At 43.2% G+C, this 25958-nt stretch overlaps 1 protein-coding gene across 1 annotated transcript in view; it reads left to right on the top strand.

The window, feature by feature from the left end:
• Window positions 1-519: 519 nt before the first annotated feature.
• Window positions 520-25958, top strand: part of LOC311265644 (adenylate cyclase type 6-like) — a 39164-nt gene continuing 13725 nt past the window's right edge. Inside the window, exons 1-5 of the mRNA XM_084367527.1 lie at window positions 520-761; window positions 3376-3573; window positions 3667-4555; window positions 24084-24233; window positions 24608-24729. Coding sequence (XP_084223653.1) covers window positions 3668-4555; window positions 24084-24233; window positions 24608-24729 — 1160 coding nt within the window. The 5' untranslated portion in view covers window positions 520-761; window positions 3376-3573; window position 3667. The remainder of the gene's footprint in view (window positions 762-3375; window positions 3574-3666; window positions 4556-24083; window positions 24234-24607; window positions 24730-25958) is intronic.

Raw genomic sequence — 25958 nt, 5'->3', positions numbered from 1 at the left:
CAGGGTTGCCTTACTGGTTTACAGATTAAACTTAACGTTGTGTTGGACTGTTTACTGGCTTCTCGTACAGTCATTACACATGACCCTGTTTTTAATTTATTGCTCTGCTGTTACATCGGCCATGTTTAACGAACACAAACACTTGATAAAAACAATGTGGAGTGGTTTCATTATGACCTTTGCAGCGATTGTGGCTACTCTCCACCAGGTGGTGCTGTAACGCTGTCTGTGATGTGTGGAGTTTGATATCTTTAGTCCGACACTTGAATTCTCCTCTCTTCTGTTTGTAATGTTGTGTTGTGTAATTGGAGGAAAGAAAAAGTAAAATAACTGATGGAAAACGCTGCAGCAGAGGTCAGGCACGGGCAGAGAGACACTAGTGCCACCTCTAGGGGGACTCCTGTGTTCACGAATGCAGCTTATGTGCGTGTGCGCGCGTGTCTGCGTGTGTGTGTGTGTGTGTGTGTGTAAAAGAGAGAGAGAGGGAAACAGAGAGAGAGAGAGAGAGAGAGCCGGGGAGGTCGAGGCGGTGGGAATGTACTGTCGCGCCTGCTGGGAAGAGCGAAGGTTGTCCGGCCAAATTCGCAGTTTCTCCTCGCTAGTCTCCTTGAACCAAACACCACCCCCCTCTCCTCCTCCTCCCGCACGGACAGACCCGCGTCCCAAGCGCGTGACGGCGGCTGCGTGAAGCCTGAACGCGGCGCTGAACCGGAGCTCCACTGCAGTGTTACAGTTACTCATGTAACGGAGGATGTCCAATGGTAAGTGTCTCTGTGCCTCTCCGTGTGTCTCTCGCAGCTTTTCCCGCGGCTGTGTCGGCCAGCTGCCCTGCACAATGTTAATGTGTTGCGGGTCGGCTGAGCTGAAACGCAGTAAGAGGATACAGCAGTCGGAAAAAAAAAAAAAATGCCAACAGCTGACTTGTACTCCAGTGTTTTGCTGTGATGATTGCGGCGGCGTTGAACTGTTCTGCAGGACTGATCGGGTCCTAACGCAGGCGATTCATTTCCACTTCTTTTAAGAGAGGCTGCTTTTACAGTTTGCATTCCCCCCCGATCCCGCAAATCCTCATCTTCCAGCGAGCTGTTTGGAGTCCAAACACAACGACGTTGAGCCTGTATGCAGGGAGGCCCAGTGTGACATATCAGGAGTTGCCCGACGGAATGTTTTATCCACATAAGTTGGTAAAAGGCGGTGCGAGGAGATGTGTGCCACTCTCTCCTGCAGCCCGCAGACTCCAGGCTGACTCGGGGCTGTGTATCCAGTGTGGAGCAGTGTCTCCATGTGTAGTGTGCTTTAAAGAGGCTCCACGGAGCTGCCGACTTCGCCTCTAGGCTACTTGGAGCGTCCTGTTATGTAATGCGCTTCGGCCGACTGCCCGCATCCAAACAGCCTGGGCCCACACGTGTAATTCCTAAACACGCTTTCTGTTTTAATGTCAGGCCTCCGTGTTAGCATGTGGAGGGAAGGCAAGAGGCTGTGGTCGCCTGAGATGTAAGAGGCAGCATCTTCTTAATGTGTGCACGCATGCAGGGGCTGCTGGATCCCATCAAGTCGGCCCATATGTGGCACAGATTATATTTATACGTTCTGTGGCAGATGCATGTCTTTACAGTGTGCATTACATAAGAGCCGCATGCAGCTGCCTGACCTGTCGGTAAGTGTATCAAAGGTGAGTCGAGGACTAAGGTTATTCCTGCAGGGAGCTCGGAAGCGGAGGGTGAGCTGGCCACATATTTGCATTATCTCTCAGTAGGTCATGAGCTAAATGGATGCACTCGATGTGAGATGTAACGCTGATTGCTGTGGTTGTTTGTAATTACTGCGTTATAATCAGAGTTGAATTAAAGGTTCACTGTGTGGATTTTAATCAGAAGAGAAAATAGGTTTATGCTTAAACAAAAACAAACAAACTCTCTTTGTTTTCATGACTGAAGAAATTCAAACTCATAATTTGAATATTTACAATATGAATGAGTTAAAAATATGTATATTTTTTCCATAACTGAATAAACAAGCTGTTCTCAGAATCCCCAGAGCACTGTTCGAAGCTAGAAAAGTGGCAGGGTCCGCCACATATAAACAAAAAGCAATATGAAATGGTGTTGCCCTTTAATTTCAGTTTGTTTATTTAGTTTATTCAGTCATGACAACAAATAGAGTTTGTTTATTTAGTTTGTGTAGGCATAAAAAAATCAGTCAATGAAGATCTTTCTCCACCTCGTCCCTAAGACTACATAGTGCACCTTTAAAGGACAACACAGTTTCATTCTGTTTTACTTTGTTTATATGTGGCGGACCCTGCCACCTTCCTGGCTTCAGACAGTGCTCTGGGGACCTTATTTTCCTCTGGGAGCAGCTTGTTTATTCGGTTATGGAAAAACTAAATATTTCTGAGTTCGTATTATTACCTCATTAATATTGTAAGTTTGAATTTCTCGCCCAAATCTACATAGTGCCCCTTTAATTGAAGTTTTCCAGGAGAATGTTTTCCAAGCAAGAAAAGAGCGTTATTGTTAATAAAATAATAAAAAACATATATTTCTTCGACTGTGAAACCACTCTCTCCAACCCCACTATAAACTGCTGTTGACTGTAAACACGACCATGTGTGCAGTGCATGTGCGCCCCTCTTCCCACTGTTTGTCTCAGCTCAGTCCGCCTGGCAGAGATTTGCTTATTAAGTTTAGAGGTTAGCAGTGTCCTTGACATGTGCTGCCAGAAGCCAGCTACAGTGAGTCATCAAAGCTAATGGGGGAAGCATGGACAATTTAATCTGGACTGGAGAGCTCTTGATCTCTGATGGTGCCCACTCAGTAGGCCTTTGTTGTCAAATAGAGCACACCCATGCCTTCCCACTCAAGATGTTAGGGGCAGATTGCAGTGATAGAGCGGAGCGGAGTGGATCCACCGAGAAGAAAGAGTTAGTCTCCTCTAAAAGCCCCTGATGGTAAATGATCAAAATTCCAGCAATCAGCGAGAAAGGGTGTTGAATGTATATCTTCACAGTTGTGATTATAAATTGACCAGTGGAACCTGCTGCATGAGGAGGTTTTGCTGTCACAATTCAGTGTTTTGCAAACAAACCAGCAACTCATTTCCATGGAAATGCTGTCCCAGGCTGATGGGGGACGGTGATGAGAGAGAGTGGAGCGAGCAAGACATTTACCAGATATAATTTCCTTCCTCTGCTATCGATTGTTAAACTTTCTTCCAGAGAATCATACACAAAGACAAACACACACACCCAAACCCATGCAAATGAGTGTTTTCCTTGATGTTAATGTGTCCATACTGATCTCCAACCTCAGGTGATCTATCCTCAGGCGGAATTAGCTCAACAATGCCATGTCTTTTGTTTGTGTGTTTTCACAGGAAAACAGGTGGTCCATAGAGTCACTGGGCGGTCTATCAGGCTGACACACTGACTGTTTCTACAGAGAAGGACGGCTCAAACGCAGACACACCTCTGATGCCTCTGGCCAGTCAGAGCTCATGGTGTGTGCTTGCTGGGATCAACTAGTGGCCTGGCCAAAGTGCGCAGTGTTGCTACACACAGTAAAGCCCACACAGGTGAGATGATCCTTACTTCTCTACGACATTATTTTGCACGTTCAGGTTAAAGTTTTGCTCCATCTGTGTGTTTTGTTGATGCGTTTTGTTTAGGATGTCGTGGGCCAGAGACCTCTTTGTAGGCAGAGTGGATGAGCGAAAGACAGCATGGGGAGAGCGCAATGGCAAAAAGAGGAAGGACAGCTCGTCACTCTGTAACCCACACTACATGAGCTGCCTGAGGGACCCTGAGGACCTGGAGCTCCCCAATGCGGCCCCCCAGCATTACCACTGCCCAGCCGGCACCAGTGGGAGCAGCTTCGGCCTGCGCTGTGGCTGGCAGGAGGACCACTATGGGAAGAGGATGGGCGGCGGCGGGGATCTGGGTCTGAAGGCTGTGGACCTGGGCTTTGAGGATGGTGATCTGAAGGGCAGGAAGGAGGAGGAATTAGCGGAGGGCAGCTGCAAGGCGATGACAGCAGCAGACTGCTGGATGCGTGTGGTGTGGGTTTTCCAGTCCAAGAAGTTTCAGTCGGCCAAGCTGGAGCGTCTGTACCAGCGCTACTTCTTCAGGCTCAACCAGAGCTCTCTGACAATGCTGATGGGGGTGCTGGTTGTGGTGTGTGCGGTCATGCTGGCCTTTCACTGCATCACACACAAGACCCCCGACGTGGCCTACGTCTCAGTACTCTCTGTGGCCATGGCTCTGTTCCTGGCCATGATGGTGGTGTGCAACCGCAACGGCTTCCACCAGGACTACATGTGGATTGTGAGCTACCTGGTGATCGGGGTGCTGATAGTAGTGCAGGTTTTCGGGGTGCTGATGGTGTACCCCCCCAGTGCCTCAGGGGGCATCTGGTGGACGGTGTTCTTCATCTACATCATCTACACGCTGCTGCCGGTCAGAATGAGAGCTGCTGTGGTCAGTGGGGCTGTGCTGTCCACCATACATGTCGTGACCGCCTGGCAGCTCAACCAGGAATACAAGTTCATTTTCAAACAGGTAAGTGAAGCGGGAATAACAAACCAGGCTGTCAGTCTGTGTTAGCTGGGGGCGATAAGGAAATTATTTTATCACAGTACATTTACTTTTATATTGTGATATCAACGCCTACATAGTGATTAGATCCTCACCGATCGATCAGTTGACAGAAAGTCACAGGCACACATGACACATCTTAAGGCATCAGAATCTTTTATTCTCTTTTTGCTATTTTTAAACCACAGCACGTTTGTGATGATCCACACTTAAAATAACCAGAGAAATATACTCTAGTTGTCTTTGCTCACATTCAGCTATCCTCACCAGAACTGAAGAAGTGTCCTGTCTCAGAACGCAAACACAACACGCATGCTGATGTTGGTTATGTTTCATCATATAGTATAGTATATTAAGAAACCTGGTCAGCCTGGTGTTACAGACTTGTTACAGGTGATCAGAATGTGGAGAGTTGGGTTTTAGTTTTCTTTCTGCATCGAGACATAATCCTTCAAGAGAGAATCGCATCGGCATCTAAGAATTGGTTTTTACCACACCCCTGGAAAATATCTATTCTGGTGACTGACTTACTGTTTCAGTCACATACAAACAAACTTTTGCAGGTACGTGAGTCTAAATGTGACAATTTCTTGCTTCCTTCTGTTTCATATAACCACAAACTGGATGTCTTTTACTTTTGGACTGCCGGTTTTAAGACATTTAAAGCGGTCACCTTGGGCTCTGGGAAATTGTGATGGACATTTTTCACAAATTGCTTACTTTAATTGACAAAATGATTAATATATTATTCAAGAAAATAAACAGTACTTTAATCTAGCAGTGACAATGTTGAGAAAGTGCTTTTACAGATACAAAATCTATAAGAGAAGACAGATAATGAGGCCAAATGCCTGAAGTCATAATTTTAACACTTTTTTAAGGATCAATCCAAATAAATAACTCACATGGCTGTATATACAATAAGGATGGGTCATGATTTGAATATTCAAATAGTCGTTTAATTTAAAAAATTTTAATAGGTCACGCGACTATGGTTTTGTCTGTTATTTCCCATGTTTTTGCCGACCCCCTGGAAAAAACTCAATACCAACAGTTATCGTGTTATTACAGACCTTGGTAGAATTGGTTATTATGACCAGGCTCTGGTAAAACGTGTGTAGCACTGTCTTTTCTACGTGAGGTCTGTATAAGCCTGTGCTGCTATATGCTACAGTACATACAAACAGCAGATCTTCGAAAAATCACCGAACGTTTCCTCGTGACTATCGACTAGCATTTTTGCTTGAAGTGCCCGTCCCTAATCTACAGTGAAAGTCACTGTAATTACACCTCCTGTCCATAATGGAGGCAGGAGACAAAATCAACAGTTTTCATTTTGTGTAAAAATGCATGATGAAGGCTTCAGTTAGAAAAATGAAGAGGGAATCTCACGTAGTTCTGGTCTGTTTAGAGCAAAATTCCCATCACATTAGTTAGGGATGTCTTCACGACTATCATGGACAGCAGCCAGCATGTCTTTACTGTACATTTGAGTATGTTGGTATTTAAGTTGGCTTTAAGACAGACTTGAAAAAGTGCAAACGAATCCTTTAAAAGCTGTTGTGGCATGCTTACAGTACCTTGTAAATACAACTTCCCCTTCTGTTAAAAATCTTCATTGTTGTATCCTAGTTGCTGCTGAATATATAAGCATGTCATTATATTATATTCATGAGAAAAACAAGACCCATTTCTCAGACTTGTGTTAGTCCAGGCCCACTATTATCACCATTCAATCGAGCACAATGTTGTTACTGTATTCACAGTAGTGGAAACGCCCTACTTTCTCTCCCCATCAATATAGGACAAACATTGTAGCGACTCCTCAACCACTTTTCCATGTCAAAGGTGCCGTACTAAAAGTAGATGGTGCCGTAGATCTCGGCAGTGTTTCAAATGAGATTTTTAATGAGCCTATGTTTTGTGCTGTAGGGCAGCTATTGGCAACTCTGTTGGGGTTTGTAGAAGGTCATCTGGGTTGAATGAGCCCGTTTAGCTGCATTGTGGAGGAATATCATGATAATGTAGCATGGTGCCATTCAGGCCGCAATTCCCTAAAACAAGGAGGCTATTGTAGTAAAATGAAACAGGGTGGGGTGGGATACAGGGATTGTGCAATGGATTTGATGAAAACAGGATGATTACTTCTTCGTACTGGAGGAGAATTAGTCTTTTTATGATGTCTTCAGCTCCGACCACAGTGGAAATATTTATTCATTATGTTTGTCTGTTAATTCTTTTTGTATGTGCTGTCAGATCCTCATTGATTTTTTTTTAATTATGTCCACTATGTGTTTATGAGATATAAACTGTATGTGGAACTCGATTTCATACTGACGGATACAAAAGCTATTCATGAATCTGCTAAAGCTCCAAAACCTGAAGGACCATACAACTAGAAAACACGAAGCACAAGTTCCCAATTCATTGTTTTTGACCCAGCAACAGTCTCAAACCAGTAAAAGGAACAAACCTAATTGATATTTAAGGTACTGAAACCAGCAAATTTTGAAGATGCTGATTTTTAGATTGTTGATCACTTTTCTTTTGATGTAGAACTGAAAGATCAACTAATAATTTCCGCACTTTGGCATTTCACTGTTGCTTTTTAACTGCCCAGTCTTGTCATGTTCTTTGATGCAACAGGATATTTTTACAGAAGACATTTTGACATGTCTAAGTAGGTGTAAAATGATAAAATTAATGGAGGCTGATTCCATTTAGCTGCCTCAGCTACAGGCCGAGGTCCTGTGTTGTTCATGGTTGGCTCACTGTCACACTGTCATGGCTTACTGGGACACTCAAACAGAACGGATCCGTTGTTAATGTTTAATTTAGTTACACTTGTGCTTTTCCAGTATGCCGACTATTTCGGGAGTGTTCAAGGTGGAAACTTTCCATGGGAATCAGCTGGAATTAGCAGGAATTTATGGGAATTTTTATTTGCTCAGGCTGTATTTAACATGTCACGTGCAGATAGAAACATTTACCCTTTAGTTGTAAAAACTTCTTAAAGAAAAAACAAACAGTTTAGTCGAGTTAAGCTTTAATTGAGTCATTTAACATTGCATTAAACTTTCTTTAAACATTAATTTGTCAAATACAAAGCCGACAATGTCAAAAGTGCCATGTGGTGAGTTAGCTAGCTAGCAAATTAACTATTGGGATATGGTACTTTCAAAATTCAACCCAAAAAATGTGGGCTTAAAGTGAACACCTAATTTATAAAATAAATGTTTTACAAAGCAAAGATTGGAAATAGATTAATTTAAACTCCCCAGTTAGCATGCTCAATCAAGTTACACCCCACATGCTAACAGCTAGCCAGCAAAAACTAGCAGAAGGTAAGTGTGTACTTTGTTTTAGGCTGTCTCTTGAAATATCGTCTTACCCGAAAAGCATGTGGTCCTTTGGCTCGGATGCTGTTGTCGTGTTGGCAGTAGTGTGGGCTGCACATGTGATGATGGGCTGCACTGTGCCTGCAGAGGTTTGTACTGAATTCCTACTTAATGGGATGCCGGCAAATTATCCGCACATGTGATGGAAGAGTGTGCTGCCGAATGCAGTGCATGGGTACATTCAATTAAATGGGCATAGTTTTAACCACAACATGCACCAAGACACAGAATTGCTTTATTATGTGTACTGTCCCACCAAGTAAGTTCACTATTAAAAGGTAAGATTTTATATTGAAATTGCGTAACATTTCCATTATTATTTGGCTTAACTTCCCTTGGAAAATGTCAGGAAATCTTCTAGAAATTTCGTGGACTTTGCAACCCCTCACAATAGCTGCGTTTACATGGACCCTTATATTCCACTAATCATCAGAAGAATAAACCGATCAGAAGGAACGATGCCTGATACTGATCCAGCCCAGTCTTAATCAATTGAATTGAAGAAATGTCCACAGCTAAGGACCATGAAAAAGGTTATATAAGTTATTTGCACTTTAACCTTGTTAGTATTACTGTGTGTATGTATCCTGCCACTTTATTGGTACCATAGGTCAACCTGCTATACAGAACTGTGTAGTTTAGTAGCTTGGCTAGTAGCAGTTTCGCTTTAGTGTCAAAGGATGGCCTACATGCTGTTTCAGAGGCCTTTTTGCCCTGACAAGAATGAATTAATCTCAAACTTAAGTAGGTGATTTTATTCCTGTGGGTAGCGGACATGTTTGAAGGCAATAAATCCTGGCACAAAACAACAGACACTGGCTGAACTCTGTAGAGGCATGTTATTGGTTTTCTCTACCAACTATCGCTATCAAACAACCAGATGAATGTGGAGCCACTCTGAGTAAGGCAATATTGACATAACTCTACTGGTCTAGTGAGCTTGTGTGCTAAGTGCCCATGCCCCAGACTAGACAGGGCGACTACTGGCACATTGGTCTAATGCCTCTGTGTACTCCGGTCCTGGTTGGTTGCATTGGTCCTCTGATGATGGACTGCTGCCCTGCCTGTGGGCTTGGACCCCCAACACAGTATGTTCCACTTCTCTGAGCAATCAATGATGGGACATGGGCCTAGAGGCTCGCTCTCTCTATCTCTGTCTCTCTGTCTCTCTCTCTCTCTCTCTCTTGGACTTTTAATAGAGACAGAGGAAAGGACATCAGGTTTGCTTGGGGTTGTTTAATACTGTTGTCACACTCATCTTCACATAAATCTTTTTAAATGAGGACGAATTTCAGGGTGATTTCTTTGTTTTCTCGGCACAATCAGCTCTCAGGCTCGACAGGTAATTCTCAACGTTGCTTCAAGCAACCCGCCATTCAGTCTGTTACACCGTCCATTTCACACGTGCAGACTCACACAAACTCTGTGTTTCCTGGCGTCACACAGCCAGACTCCCTGATCTGGGAAAGCTGGTTTCTTCTTCAGGGACCTCATCATCCTCCGGCCCCTCTTTGTGTCCAGGCCTTGTTTTTCCCTTATTTGTATTTTCCCTGTGGAGACGTTAATGCAGGATCATAGCTGAGAAGATGTGAGAGCGATGATGGCGAGGACAAAAGGGGTCTTTGTGAGGGACCTCCACGATGAAGCAGGGGAGGTGGTGGGGGGGCTACCACGGATGGAGAGTGTGAAATAATGCTCGGCTGACGCACCCGGCTGTAAAAGAGCTGCCAGTCTCTTCGTGTCTCTTTTTTTCTCCCTTCACTTTTCTCCTTCTTTTTCTCTGAGTCATACGTCCATTCTCACAAAGTCCCTCTCAGATGGAGTAGCCTTTTATTTCACAACTTGCTGAGATTGAGCTACTCATGGGGATTGTTTCCCTAGATCTCCATGTTTCACCGCTCTGTTGTGAAGGGCCTCCTCAGACCTCTACAGACAGATGAAGGTGTAACTGCTCTCAGTAGGAAGAAAGTCACACTGCTGCTGTTCATTTCAAGTGCCTCCGCTGTACTACAGGAACAGAGGGACCTCATTCATTCTTACAGGTGGCGTCTTGTTAGAATGAAAGATTTTGACTCAGACAGGAGTTACGAGGGCTATACTCGAGTCCTGACCTTGTGTCCTCAGTGGTAGCTGCCATTCTGAACACACAACCCTAGAGGAAAGATACATCTAACTCTCATGGTTAGCTTGTAGCACTGTGCAAGAATATTTCTTTTATCTTTTACCCCCACACCTCGTTTTTCTGTGCCCCCTTGCACTTCAGGACAGAGCTGCAACAGGTAGTGGTTGAAGTGTTCCCCTATGGAATGAAACAACTCTTCAAGACGAGCGATCAGTTCTTTTATCATCAGCATTATGTTTAACCTCTGCCTTTATGTTTCAACTTTACGTTTCTTCACTCGATTTTTTATTTTAATAAGTTATTTATTTATTTTTAGATGCTTCAAGCACAAAAAACACTTGGTTAGGGTAAGAAGATCATGTTTTTCCTCAGTGAGTTAAGTTTTTTGGAAACTGCATGGATATTTTGTTGGGCAGAAGTCCCTTCGTTGCTGCAACTTGGCCTCCGAACGGTCAATTCATTATTTCCTCGTCTTCACTTCTGCTTACTGGGCTTTTTCACGCTTCATCCCTTTAACTGCATTTGGTTTAAAAAGTCTGCTACAGGCTGCTCTGACAGCTGTTTTACTTCCAACTTTTGACAGCTGGCTGATTACCAGCAGCCTTTTGATTGGAAGAAGCCAAATTCTATTATTCTAGTCAGCGTTTGTCGTCGTGTTGGGTTTTTGGACGTTTCTCGTAAGCAAGACTGAACGCTCTAAAGTCAAATCCTCACTGAGGCACATGAATGCACCTTATAGAGCCTGTGTTCCAAAAGCACATTTCTGACACGCTGAAATGTGCAGCGTGTCAGATATGTGATATTTGTTTAAAATATTCAAAAAAAATAACAAACTTTATTGACAGAATCTGATGAAACAACAGTTTGGATGTCTGTATTTGTGTTTGTGTCTCGAATCTCAAGAGGGGAGAGTCTGAGAGCTCGTGTGTAAACAAGATAAACTCACAAAATGCAAAGGAAAGAACTATTCCTGCTCTTATTTTCCTTATGATTCAGGAAAACACAACTGTGGATATTTTTAATGAAAATTTCTCTCTTTTAGAAGACCAATACAAGCTAAATTGCCTTGGTAACTCATTTTAAAACACACTTCTCTCAAACTTGACAGAAACAAAACTGGCCTCCATCGATTTCTGTGGCAGTGCTCGGTCCCAATCTGACCGTTTTCACCAGGCTGCTGCTGAGCCAACACCAACACTCTGCTAGTTCCCAGGCTGTGGAGACTTAGGGCTACTAGATACACAGCTATCTAAGCTAACTGAGCTAATAGCTACAGCCATATTTAGCAATAGAGAGCATCCATACATTTTCTGGGGAGGTCACTGGGAGGAATATGAGTGATACCTCTGGTTCCTGTCTGAGCTAGCATAAGTAACACGCTTTTAAGGCTTTAGAAGTGTTAGCTAAGTTGGCTAAGCAATAAGAATAGTGTTAGCAATATTCACTCGATAAAGTTGCATTGCAGTTCCTGAATGAATGGTACTGAACCAGTCGCCCGTTTCAGACTGGACAGAAAAGCCACTAACACCTGCTAACATCTGGCAATTGTCTTCAATGTGAATGTGTACAATCGACATTTAAACCTGGGTCAAGTGACTCTTCAACAGTCACAGGTGTTTAACGGTTTCGGCTTCAATCGGCTGTGATGAAACCACAACACCAGGGTGAACACGGTGTTTTCCCCTTCTTAGGTGCAAGATTATAATTTCAATTCAAGTTACGGCCGCTTGCTTGTTAATGCTCTTAAATCCGTCTCTGTTCAAGCAGCTCAAACGTCGTCAGAGTTTGAAAAAGAGACTGAAGCAAAACATATTTAAAAAGTAACTGTTGTTAGTGGCTTCTCCTGTGCATATGAAACTCTCAACAGATATGACAAAGAAGCAAGATGTCTCACTCTTTAGCAACTTCTGTTATCAGCTCGTTTATTCCGAATTTTATTTATTAAGTCTTATTGAAACAGGCTTTATGTCTCCTGGATGTATTCTGTTGAGGTATATGATCCTCTGCTTTTTCGGCCCATTTGTTGTAACAAACATGACACAGGAGGGGAAAAAAACAGGGCAAACTCGTCTCCTGGCAATGTGAAAAAGTCAAACGTCTATTTTTAGCTGTTTTACCCGCGTTTAAAAAAATCTGCATATATAAAAGTTGTATAAGAAAGAGGATTAGCGTCCTGTTGCCATGGAAAATGCCAGAACTGACAGGAAGTTGTGCCCACAATTCGCCCAGACAGCATGGGGGCTAGGAATAAGGTGAGTAGTGAGCAGCAGTTGACAGTTACTCTGGTGATATTCCTTCCCGTATTTGTTTGGACTGACCTTCAACAAATACACATTGCACCTTTAATCTAAACACGCAATAATTCTCATGGATGATCCTCAGATTGTCAGTATCTGACTTTATATCACCCGAGGGAAAGTACACAATCGAGTTTGACTCTGGACATCCACTCAAACTCCAAATTTTAAAGAGTCCTCGGTAGAAAATGCCTCCTCGTGGTCTACTTTTGTCCAATCACCTGAGCTTAGATTTCCCCTCGTGGCGCCGAGCACTCAGACTGCAGTTGGAGGTCAGATATGTTCGAGCCAGTGCACACACACACACACATCACATGGTCCACAATGGATTCATTTGGCCCTCCGAGTACTTCCCTGTGAGAGACCACCTGTCTCTGATGTTGTTGTTATGTCACACTCTCTGGTGGGTAGACGAGGCAGCAACTGTTGACGTGATTGTCATTCGGCGCCATGCTGGACAGTTTTGCTTTGCTATATGTATTTCAATAACTTAAACATGAGCAGCTGTGCATCCATACGCCTATATGTCTTTAGGGGGATTATGTGACTTACCGAGCCATTGTTTAGTTTAGAAGAATTTATAACCAGCAGACGTGGAAGATGTCATACATGGATTAACAAGGAACTAAACAGAAGTTGTTATCTTCCGTGCGGCGGGATAAATTTGGATGACTAAATCCGAAACTGAAGATCAGCTATAGACAGGCAGGTCAAGAAGACAGTGAAGTCACGAAGGTACATCTCGTCTAGTCTCTTTTGTTATTGCGTGCCGAGAGGAAAAACCTGTTCCTTTGGCAGACTGTTATGGGGTCAACGAATGTAGGACTAGTGGAAACATACTGATCCCTCTGCTTAACACTGGTGAAAAAGATACCAATCAATGAAATGTCACAGGCATGACCAGAGCGTGCATAATGCATTTAGGCCAGAACATTGATGTTATGTAAGAAAAAACCTGAAAGCAACCACCCAGGTTACCTCAACCTTTATGCAATTATTTATGATGTTTGCTTGGAAAGTATGACAACAGCTGTGTCTGATACTCGCGTGCTCTGCAGGCCTTTGTACCCCCTGTTCTCTGAGAGATGATGAAACTTAAAGAAAATGTGCCACGCTAGCTCTGTATCTTTAAATTAGAGATGAACAATGAATCAAAATAATAACAATATCGCGACTTCTATAATACTGCAATTTATTGATAAAAAAAAGGTCAAATGTGTGACAAAACAGTAATATAATGAAGTATTACACTGCTATTTCAGAAAACACGTAAACCTTTTCTAGTAGTAACCCGAAATAAAATTCTGGACCTGAAAACGAGCATATTATGTCTCCTTTAAACAGTAATACATTTTCAATCAGTAATAAACAACTGCCTAAATAAAATGTAGCCCAAAATTAACCGTGACAAATAATATAAGATCAGATTTTGTGGTTCAGATCGGGACAGTTGTGATGCCAACGTTTAACACTTGGCATCACAACACTTCAATACTTCTATCACACATTTTCGTCAGCACTTAAAGGAGCAGTATGCAAGAATTGGCAACCTGGTAAATTCATACCAGGTACTCACTAACTGCTTCTATCTGTAGTTGCCATTAGCTAGTTAGCCCAGTTAGCTGTGTAGATAGTGGTCTGGACTGGGGAATACTGGCTGCCAGAAAAGCACCACAACAGTTGCAGTGGCACGGACGTTGGAACGAGGCCTCTATCGCCTCCTGCAGTACAAAGTGGTATTACAATACAGGACATGTCAAGGCTCGCTGGTTAGCATGCAAAGTTCAGTAGAAATCTCACATATTGCACTGTTAATAATTACTAATCAGTGATAATATTGATCTACTGAGCTGCCCAGTGTGCAAACACAGGTCACACGAAGCGGAGTGTGTGTCTGCACGGATCAGTGCCACTCACTTGGCTGCTGTCGAATGGTGAGAACCCATCATCAGGTACTCTGGGTGCCAAACAATGCACTGGCTCAAATAATAGACCCCCCTCCTCTTTACTCCCAACCCCTCAGAGAGGGAGAGAGCTTGTGACTCATCCACTTATTGTATTACAACCAGAGGCGGTGATACAGACCCGGATAACTTCCACCGCCATGGGTGGGAGCAATTAGGATTAGTGATAAGCGAAATATTGCTCTTAAAATACAGCCAGTGATAAGGGAAATAATAGCCGAGCTAATAATAGCTGTTTGAGTCGGGGATGAGGAAGTGCAGGCTTCTAATAACAGCTCATGGTTTACTAACAACTTGGCTCGCCGCAAAAGTAAATACAGGGATTTAAGGCTGAACTGCACATGGCGGACAGCCAAGAGATATATATTAGGAATCCATTAGCGGTGTTAAATGTTGATCTGTGTGGCATGCAAGCCCCGAGGCTTTTAAGGGCAGTTTTACCGTGGATCTCATTGATGGTAGTGCATTGTCTCCCAGCGCTGGTGACAGGAAGGTGAATGGCTCTCTGTCAAAGGTCGCAGTCGTGCTGGCCAACTGTCTTGTTATCCCACTATGCCAGTTACAGTGACACTGTTAAAGCAGCCACAACATATGTCGAACTGGCTTCAGGGGTAGTGAAGCTACAAACAACCTCCTTATATTGAAATGTGCACTAGAACTATAGCTGTTGATCAGTTCATCAATTAGTTGTCGACTGTTACATGGCCAACTATTTTGATAATCTATTTTGATAATTGGTTTTATAAGAGGTAAAAAAAAAAAAAAAGCACATTTCCTTATTCCACCTTCTTAAATGTGAATATTTTCTGGTTTCTTTAGTCCTCTATGACAACAAACTGAATACTATTCCACTGAGTTGTGGACACTGATTGATATTCATAGACCAATCAACTGATTGATGAACCCATTATGATTATGATGATTATCAAGTTCGTCATGAAGTTTCTTCCTCTGGCCAACAGGCAATGGTTGTGGACAACCTATTTATGTTGCTCAAAAGATATCATCTTCAACATCATCTTTTCTGATTTAATGACCTTTTCATTTACTCTCTGAATGTTCTTGGACACATCTACGTGGTCAGCAAATAAAATATGGGATTACACCTGTTTTTCCACTGAAAAACATCATTTATTATTATATTATATTAAATAGCTGTAACGAAAGCCGACCGATATATCGGTTGATATATATTATTGGGCGATATTGGCCTATCACAGATATATCGGTATCGGTGTAAATGTTGTCCAGTATTTGCAAATATAAATTCTCTTTTTAATGTAATACAAAGCAGAAAAGATGCTTGGGGAAGGTTATAACTAATTAATTCCCAGTGAAGTTTTCTGTTATCAGTGCAGACGTTAAACTGTAAAATATCCTGCCTCCATTACATACTGTATGTGTCTTTTTCACAAGTGTTTGACAGCTTCAGTTGAGGGACCACTGCAAAAAAATGTGTTAACGTATATAATATGCGTATCAAATGATGTATGACACTTGATGCTGACTGCTAGAAAAGTGAAGGAAAAATTAAATACAGGAGAGTCAGGCACCCCAAAAATTGTCTTTGAGGGTTACCTGCTCGACCTCTATCACCTGACCAGTTTACCAAAATGCAAAAAGCAGATCGTTCTAATGATTTCATCCAGTCAGTGTGGACAGTTTTTCCTGTTCGCTGTTAAGTTTCAAGCACTGAGCCTTGGTGTCTTTTTTCACATTTTCAGTGGATGATGTCAGATACAATAACAAGCCCCTGGTCCCATGATTTAATTTCACACACTCAAGGTCAGTCCAAAGGAAGTTACACTCTGTCTCGTGCCTTCACACGAGCGGAAAGGACCGGTCCTGTGACAGATAGCTCAGAAATGCGCATTGTGTTTGCGTCACAATTTATTACGCTCCTTCCTCGCGCATCAAATATGAAATCCTTTCCTTTTAAGGTGGCAGGTAGACAGTGCTGTTTTCTTTGTTTGGGATGAAGTGTCATGAGCGCCTTCATGTTGGAAAGACGAGCTACAGTTGCCAGACTACTCAATGTGCCTGAATCACATTTCCAAGAGCCTTTGTTTTTGGTCATTGAGAGCTGAGCAGAAATGATCAGGACATCATCAAGAAAAGGTCAGAACAGTAAGACATATTCAGTAGCAGCTCAGCCTATAGCTTTCAAACCATGTGTTGAAACCCAACCCCCGCGCTTTTATTCCCATGGAACGTATCAGGCTTCACAAACATGTCACATGTGACGCTTCCTGAAGTTGGGCCGGGAGGCGGATGTGTTATATGCATGACTTCAGTATCAGCTCATCCTTAACTGGGCAACTCGAGGAAGATCAAAACTTGCCAGCTACCAAACTGCTCTCGTGCTTCTGCTGTTTGAACTATAACCCGTTGTTCTCATCCCAGTATCGATCCGTGTGCTTTGTCGTAAAAGTCAATATTGTGTATGGTTGAGGAGTCAGAACAGGGAAGGACAGTGGTTAAAACTGTGAAGTGAATGTTCGCAGATTCTTATATAACTGGACGCTGAAACTGAACTCTTTTTATTAGAGCTCCAGCATCTGGCCCACACACACCATCTCATTTAATGTAGTTTAATGCTCCCTCTATTAATTCTCTTACTCGGTATTTAAAATCGTTCTGGCTAAAGTGATAAACAAATGCAGTTATATAAGTCACCATCAGGCATTTTCCCGTTTTAGAGTTATCTCTTAATATTCATGTCCCTTACTTAGTGAGATGCTGGCCTTGGGTTCATGTCATATTGTGCTTAAAAGGAGATGGAGGCGATAGCAGCTGAAATGGGGATTCCTGGATGTTTAGCTCACAGTCACACGGTTCAAGGTCTGGACTCCCTCACACAGTCCAAATCAGTGAGAGGAGCCAGCGAAGGTTGAATGGGGCAGGTTGGTTTGTTAGGCTAATTAAACCAAATCTTGTATTCTCGCAGCCGCCGTGCTGTAATTGCAGCTGTGCCTGTGAGGGTGTGAGTGGGCAGGAAGTGAAGGGTTAGTGAGGACACAGCTGGGAGGAGAGTGTTGTGTCCAGTCCTGCCCACTCCTCCCCCATCCTCCCTCCCCCCTTCTGGCTGTCCAGGCCAAATACTGACCCCGGACCGCTGAGCAGCCAAGACCACTGACAAACAGACACTTGTGTGCTCATTGTTGTAGCTTTGCATCTAATGCCCGTCTGATACAATGGAGCACATAACACTCGTGTTTTAATGAATACATTTGACCCGTTAAATCATTATTCTAATGAAGAAACAGGGAAGACAGTGACAAGCATGCAACACCTGTTGATTCTGGAAGGAATGATACTACTAATATGACTCCCACCAATATTATGATATTCAGTAACGCTTTATAATAACCATCATTAATAAGTGGTGCATTTATAGTCAGTTAATAGTTTAGAAACCATTAATTAAGCAGGTGTAAAGATTTATAAACATCCGTTTGCAACTTTACAGTAAAAAACTGCACAATATACAACAGATGATTTGATGGAGAGTGAGGAAGGAAGTTGACGAACGTGACTAAACGTAACCTGAGTCACATCAGATAGATTGTCATCTGCAATGTAGGTTGTTTAATGAAGAAAACAACTCCAATGATCCCACGCTACTTCACTTCACCATCAAATGTTTTGTTTTGATTGCTCAGACTGAAGGCCCCAGAGCTGCTGAAATGACATACCGTGCCTTTAACTTATATTTTTCTCGCAAAAATGCTAAATATTTTCTGACTGGTTGAAACAGCAGCAGCAGGTCAAGACATAGGCATATAAGCCTTGAGGACCAATGTCAGATTATTTGGTGGCTGTCTCTGCAGTTCAAAGGCAGAAAATATGTGGATAGAGAGGGAAGAGGGACGAATGATAAATGTCCCTGAGCAGACCTAAACCCTCGATGCTACGTGGTATAATTCAGCTGAGTGAAGCGAACCACAAGAAAGTATTACGATGGCTCTTAATGTGGGCTCATGTGAGCTTCCTGCTTTGGTTCTTGGGAGCGACCTTGTTCAAGGCTCTCAAATGACAACATCAGATCCTCTGGGATCTCTTTTATCTGTGTGCTGTTCTACCGAAAGTGGTCCCCCATTCTCTGTCAGTCTTTTTCTCTGAGGCCACTAATTTCTTCTGTTACTGTTGTGTGTCTTCAGGCCAAACACATCGATACAGATAGAGTGTCAGAAGAATAGTGGTAAACTCAGGGCCAGACAGATGTATATTGTCCTTATTGGAGCTGTTTAACCTGAGACTCAGTTCAAGGTTGAGATATTGAAGTTGAAGGATAAATGAGCATCATAATCTTTTGATTTGAGGAAAAACTTGTCTGTAAAATTAGACGGATGGAGTTTGTCGTTTTTAGCTGGTGGTTGCAGTTTGTTTTAGTCAGTAATTCCAGGACTGCTGGGAGATTTTCCTTATGTTTGCGCAGTGTTTAATGTGCAATATTTCAGGATCTGACTTTCCGACAGATGTGCGGGCTGGGTCCAGCTCTATTTAGCTTTGTGGAATTTGCTTCAGCGCTTTCACAAAGATTACTTCGTGGCCTCGCTGGTCACCTGAGACCAATTTTGGTTTGGCCCGAGCCATGACGAATACAGAGCTCCGATTCCAGATGGCAGAGACCCAAGATGGCAAAGACAGGCACCCCCACCCCTGTGCAACATTTATCTTTATAAGGAATGGCTTCTTTTCTTCAGTCAGTAATTACATGTTATAGTAACCCCGATTAGATCCGGACTGGTGCAACAAAGTCTCATAGTAGTGTCTATTTTTACCAAGCTGTACCACATGTTATCTTTTCAGGCTGCGATCAGCAGTGTGTGACTGGACTTTGACGTTCATCTCTGTAAGACATTTTAAAAAGCTCCAGATGCCTATCAAAGGTCATGTGCTGGAGAGTAGTCCCCATGTCAACAGCAGTCCCTGTCCCCAGAGCCTGTGTGTTGACTTATGGGATGTAGCACTCTGGCCTTTTAAAGTTTAAACTTTAGTGGAGCTCAGGGTTGGTGGGACTTATCTTTCATTGCAGGCCCTTTTCAAATACTCCTGGATAAATCCAAGGATTGATTACCAGAACAATGCCTTTATCCAATAAGTTCGAGTGTGTCGTGTGTGGTTATCAGTTCTTAGTTTACCTCTTCTCACCGTATTGTCACAGTCAATATTAGTTACACCTCAGCTCTGCTCTCAGACAAGGCTACTTAGGATTAAAACACTTACAGTTGGGGTCAACGCAGCAGGCCTTAATGTCACGGAAACATCCCCTGTCCATCAATTGAACATATCATGGTCCGAATTATTTTGGAGCCAGTCACCTTTCTTATCCCCTGGTTCTAGATAAAGCAACCCGTCACAGGTATATAGTTTGATCTCATTCCAACCTTATTACATACAATATGAAGCTTCACATTGTTTCTGGCCGTCATTATTGAAAATTTGAGACTAAATTTGGGAAACTAAAAGGGGCATAGATTACAATGCCGAACTCAGCACACACAGTTATTATTAGATCCATTTGGTGTCCAGTATATTTTATGTTTTATCTCATCGACTTCATTGATTTTAGTAAAGTAATGCTTATTCTGAATTTGATGTAGCAGCACGCTTCAAACAAGTTGGTGCAGTAAAAGACTGGGGAAGTTGTGGGACGCTCCAAAAAAATTCACCAGTTTGGGACATTTCACAGGTTAACAGGTTAATTTGTAACAGGTGATAGTATCATGATTGGGTATGAAAGGAACATTTCCTTTCCTTCAGGGCCATTTATCCGTTAAAAAGGTCAAAGTCCGCACCAACAGAAGCTCCTGTCTCCCACAGTAAACACTGCTCCTGAAACCCCCCGTCAGTAGTCCTGCCTTTAATTCTGTGACTTTGTGACATCACACTCATTATTGCATTATTCATGCCACGCAGCTAATTTGGCATGTAAGAATGGATTGAGCACAGCTGCTCTGTTGTTGTTAGCGATGCTCGGTCAGGCATGTGTGCGCTAGCCAATCAGAGGAGACTGGGTATGCAGTACAGGACAGTATGAGAAAACTGATAAGTTTTTCTTTTTTTTAACACTGAAGCATGTAAACCTATTCTAGCAGTAACCCAAAATAACATTATGAACCTGAACATGAGCATGATATGTCTCCTTTAACATGTTACACAGCGTCCCAGCTTTTTTGAATTGGGGTTGTACATTCCAGCGTGCTTGTTCGTGAGGGAATTGTCCAGTGGGATATTATTGAAGACAGAATGTGTTTGCTGTGTGTTTGCCAAGCCTAAATCTTTTCCATCCCCTTCCTTCACCCATTCTTTAACATGTTATCCATCTGCCTCACTTCATAAAGCACCTTGTCGGGAGCCGCACCTTATAAGCCAATGTTTGGACTCCTTTTAACTTCACCGCCAAGAGGATCCTGCTTAAGTAAATGTCGAGCGGGGCTCGTCTTTGAGAGCCAAAAGTCTGCAGGAAGAGTGGTCATGAGACGTCAGTGGAAGACACTCTGAGTCCAGCTTAGTAGGTATAAAGAGAGTGGGGACGTGCTAATGAAGGGAAGTTTCTACTGCTCTCTTTACACCACATCACTGTTTGGAGAGGAGAGTGTCAGCGTGGCTGTGGCTCTGTGCTAGATTTGCATGGCTGGGTGTTATAAGTGCAGCAACAGACACAAGCTTCAGGATCAAAGAGCTGCCAGTCCAAAAGGAGGCACACACACTCACATGCATAGCTCACACACAAGATTTATTCAAAAGCCTCTGTGAATGCTGCTGCCTCTAATCTCCAGACTGTGTGGTGACTAAGCATAACTGGGCATTAATGCAAGCTTTGTTCATCATGTTTCCCAACACTTTAGTTTCACTTATTCAGAGCTATCCGGCTGTTATATTGAGCTATCATTCAAGATGTAGTCAGTTTGTTGCCAAACTATCAAATCAATTTTGATAGGAATGTCTTTATTTGGATGGAAATCTGTGAAGCTGAATCTTCTGGATGTGAATTGAGTGCAGCGCTGAGAAGCGTGGTCCTGGGAACTGCAGGTGGCCCTGTATCTCAGACAGGCCACTTAACAAAGTTATCTGGCTCGCTCGGTTCACAGCCATCTGTTTGGGATTAATGTGATCAGGTTCTATCAGAGCCCCTCAAGACCAGGGTGTCGGGTCTCCATCGGTGGTCTCTAACATTACGATGGAGGACTTATCAGGAAGCCCCGGCCTGCCAATGATTTATGAACACAATAGGGGAATCACTCATTAAGAGATGGTGCGGCTCAAATTTAAAGTTGCACTCAAGGGGAACAATTGCTCAGACAGTCATGTAGAGGACCAGAGTGGGTTTTGTTTGTAGGTCCTCACACCTGATCTTCAATAGCCTGATCATGAGGTGTCTGTTTGACAGCTTCGATCTGAATCTTTGACAGATGACTGACAGTTGACTGATCACCGTCAGGACAAAAAGAGCCTCTTGCTCAGAGGTGACGAGGGGTGTAAATCACAATACGACGCTATTGATTCTTTGGACTACGATATAATATTTACCGATATCGCAAAGTTTGCCAAAATATGAGCCCCATTTGATTTCATTCAGGGGCCTGCGATCAATATGAGACCAATATATCTGCCCATGTAACGCAATCAGTCACAGAAGAAGCTGCCATGACTTTCTTTTCTGCTTTTGGCAGTACAGAAAATAACAACGTATGAATAATTGTAATTAATTGCAACCAGCTAATTGCTGTAAAGTTTACTTTAAACTGACTCCACTAACACATAAAACATGTCAAGGAGACACTTTTTTTTTTCCCAGTCGCTTTTATTAGCTTAAGCCTGTGGCATTTTACATTGCAATTAGCCTAAAGGCTAGCAGACTTTTCCTCTACTTGTATTATTTATTTATTCTTTTTCTTACTCACTGCTGGTTTAAGTCACTGCTTCCCCCAACAGAACAGCATGAATCGAATTTCAGTCTGCAAGAAGGTTTTTCCAGCCCAACAGCAGTTGACACAAATCAGCTGATGTTGCCGTAGTGAGAGCAACAAGTTCACGGACTGCTGAGTGAGATGGCCTAAAGATGATGATATGGATCGATGTTTTCAGTTTGCATCAACGGTATTACATTGATGTTGGAGGTAACCTGTTCTTATCTATAACCCTCAGAAATAAAACATGAGAGTGCACTTTGGATGCTTTGGTGTTAGCTTTTGAGTAAAGTTGTTGCTCTCTGCCTGCATCAGCTACATCGGGGAATGGTATTTAGCCAATACATGGCTGCCACTGTCCTGTGGTAACGGTGTTGCGTTTCGAGCACAGCTGGTTAGATTGGCTCTGTCCTGTTGTGACAACAGAGGGATGAGTTCTCGTGTGTACAGTGTAAACCTCATGTCAGGATCATGACAGAAAGTTTCAGGCCGTGTTTGAGTCTACATTCGTCGTGTGGACGCAAAGTCAGTAGTTGCGTTTTAAAAGGACACATACATGAAAATATGCAGTGCATGCATGTGCACAGATAAGCACCCTCTATCTCCAGTTCTCCATCTCTCTGCTCATAAACACAAATGACAAACATGCGCACAAAGACACACTGGTTTGGCAACATACCAGCCATGGCTCAGAAATACTGGTAATGGTGGTGAGACTTTTCGCGTCCTCCAGTTTCCACTTTTAGTTATTAAGACTGATTAGAATTCAGCCTTTATGTGTACGTACCGTCCCTGCATGTCTTTTTCTCATTATTGATGATATCATCTTCAGAGGAAACACTCTGTGCTCTGGTCATGGGTCAAGTGACTTTCCCAGGCTGGAGTGTGTTTCTGAGCATGTAGAGGATGTGTGTGTGTGCGCATGCCTGTGTGTTTCTGAGCGGAGGGGAAGTCCAGAGCTCAGGGCTCCATTTCTGGTATACAGTCTTTGGCTGTGGACGAGCGAGAAGAGAAATCACTAACAGACTTACACGCTGGCTTACCACACGCATCCAGAAAACACACAGGCACACACAGAATGCGGCCGGAGCAGCCCAGAGGAACGCTTTCAAGGTCGATGACCCCGCAAAGCTAACTGTACACTATATCTAAACTTAATTTGCTCAAGCCACAGATAATGCTGTTTCACATTTTGTGCCTGTGCATGCTTAGAGCCTCATTGTTCAACCCAAGATACAGAGAAAAGTCACATTTCTGTAGCTCCCTGCTGTCTAAAGCTGTACATTCAAACACACGACCAGTTGCATGAAAAGTACTTAACCACTCAATTCTGAAAAGAAGCTGTTTTGTAGGCTCAAATAACCTTTTTCTGTTTTTTTAAAATATTCAGATTTGCACATTGCTGCCTTCCTTTTCCCATTTTGACAGGATCAACCACACAATAGATACGATCTAAACTTTCAGTTCAAGTCCAACAAACACACGAGTGACACGGTCTTCGCGTGTCCCCAGTCATGCATCACATTGAACCCTCCAGGCTTCCTCTCTGCTGTTAAAAGCACGACGTGATGGGAATGTCCTCTTGCAGCCACAAGGCCATGCTCATCATCTCTAACCAGATCACATCTAATGGCTCCTCAGACGTTTGAGGAATTTTTCTCCTTGCAGTAAATTGTATGACACAGAGTGTTATCAATTTCGAATATTGACCTCTCCCAGGTCAGGCAGAGTTCACCGTTGTGTATGTTTGGTGGGACTCTCATGTTTTTCTTTTTTTCTCTCTGTGTGTTTTCAGATCAGTGCCAACGTGCTGATCTTCCTGTGCACTAACATGATCGGGATCTGTACCCACTATCCTGCTGAGGTCTCCCAGAGACAAGCCTTCCAGGAGACGAGAGGATATATCCAGGCCAGACTGCACCTGCAGAGGGAGAACCAGCAGCAGGTACACACATGCACACACACATGCACTGAAACACACACACACGCAGACACGTGCATGCTTCCACGCAAATAAGCGAGGGCGGCTGCTGTGCACGTGCGCCGTAGGAAAACTAAACACATAAACAAATTCAGCAGAGCAACACATGGGTGTCTCCTTTTTTCTGGTGTGTTTTTTTTTTCCTCTCAGTTTTTGAGGTCGGCCATATGTTCTGAAGTATAACACGTATCTCCACTCCTCTCTATTTGACTAACACGTTCCCACGCAGATGCCAACGAGGCAGGGTGACTCATTGAGCAGTCCTAACAGTACAAACTGATGATAATGAATGGGCTCTCTCTGTCTTTCTTTCTTTAATTTCTCTCTCTCTCTCTCAGGAGCGCCTACTGCTCTCAGTGCTGCCAAGGCACGTTGCCATGGAGATGAAGGCTGATATCAATGCCAAGAAGGAAGATATGATGTTCCACAAGATCTACATCCAAAAACACGACAACGTCAGGTAAACACAGATAAATACACGTGTGTGCTTCCACACAACTGAACACACACTCAGGAGGATGTTGGGGCGCTTGTCGACTCTGCTATCACAGTGAGCACCAGTGGATTTGACCTAACTCCGCTGACTGATGTGTCAGTTACAGAGTCCCTCCAACAGCTATTTCCCTGACAGCATGTATTATGCATGTTGTTGCTTATTGACACCGACTCCACCAGCTGCATTAACGATATTTACTTTGGCGCACTGCTGTGCTCTCTGTAGCAAATGATAGGAGGCAGACCCCAAGTTTGCCGGCCCCCCGTCTCAGCCCTCACCACTGGATTTCACCTCCCGAGTGGGAATAAGTCGGAACTAACTGACTGAAACTCTCCATCCATTAGCCTACTGTTGAGCCCAGCCGGTGCTTTTCAGGCTGTGGTGGCGGAAACGCGAATGAGGTTGCAGCAGAGATCTCCCGTCAGAGGTGACCCAAATAGGTGCAGGTGATGCACTTATAATCCGTTGCGACAGCGTTGCTCTAACAAGGTGTAAACTTACAGGAACAATGCATTATCCAACAATATGTAACACAAGATTAAAACCAGCTGTCTTTGCCCCAGATTGATGCGCATTGTCATTTTGTAAAAGCTTTGTAAAAACACGTGTGAGTACGTTTGTGTTTGGCCCGCTACATGCACTTTATACTCCATAACATGATTTTTTTTTTAGGCCAAGTCTTTTGAGGCCATTAATATTTGTGCTAGGCAGTATTAGGGGGGCCAACGTTTTTAACATTCATTTTAACAGTGATATAGTTTTATTTTGAGGTAGCTTTAATAATGACAGCTGAAGCCCAAAAATCAAAATCCAAAATGCGAGTAAGGCTAAAAAGGCAACATGACAAATCCAGAAAACTAATCAGTAATACAACAACCGAGGACAGACCATAAAGCCTTGGGGAACAAATCAAAAACGCACAAGTACAGAGGAACGAGCGCAGGAGACACAGGACGAAAACAGACGAACCAACGAAGAGTGAATACAAAACACAGACTGAAATACACAAGAGCTGATGAGCAGATGAAACACAGTCGTACACAGAGAAAGGGCGGGAAAACAGACAACGATAGGAAGAAAAAAATAAAACATGACACATGACACTGAAACCTAGGACCATGACAGATAAGGCTTATATGTGGGCCAATGTAAGGTTTAATGTGACATTCCTAACTTACAATTTTGTGACATTG

The sequence above is a fragment of the Pagrus pagrus genome (assembly GCF_965226575.1).
Source record: "Pagrus pagrus genome assembly, chromosome: 11".
Taxonomy (NCBI): Eukaryota; Metazoa; Chordata; class Actinopteri; order Spariformes; family Sparidae; genus Pagrus; species Pagrus pagrus.
Note: the sequence above shows the minus strand (reverse complement) of the source record. Positions and strands in the feature narration are given on the sequence as shown.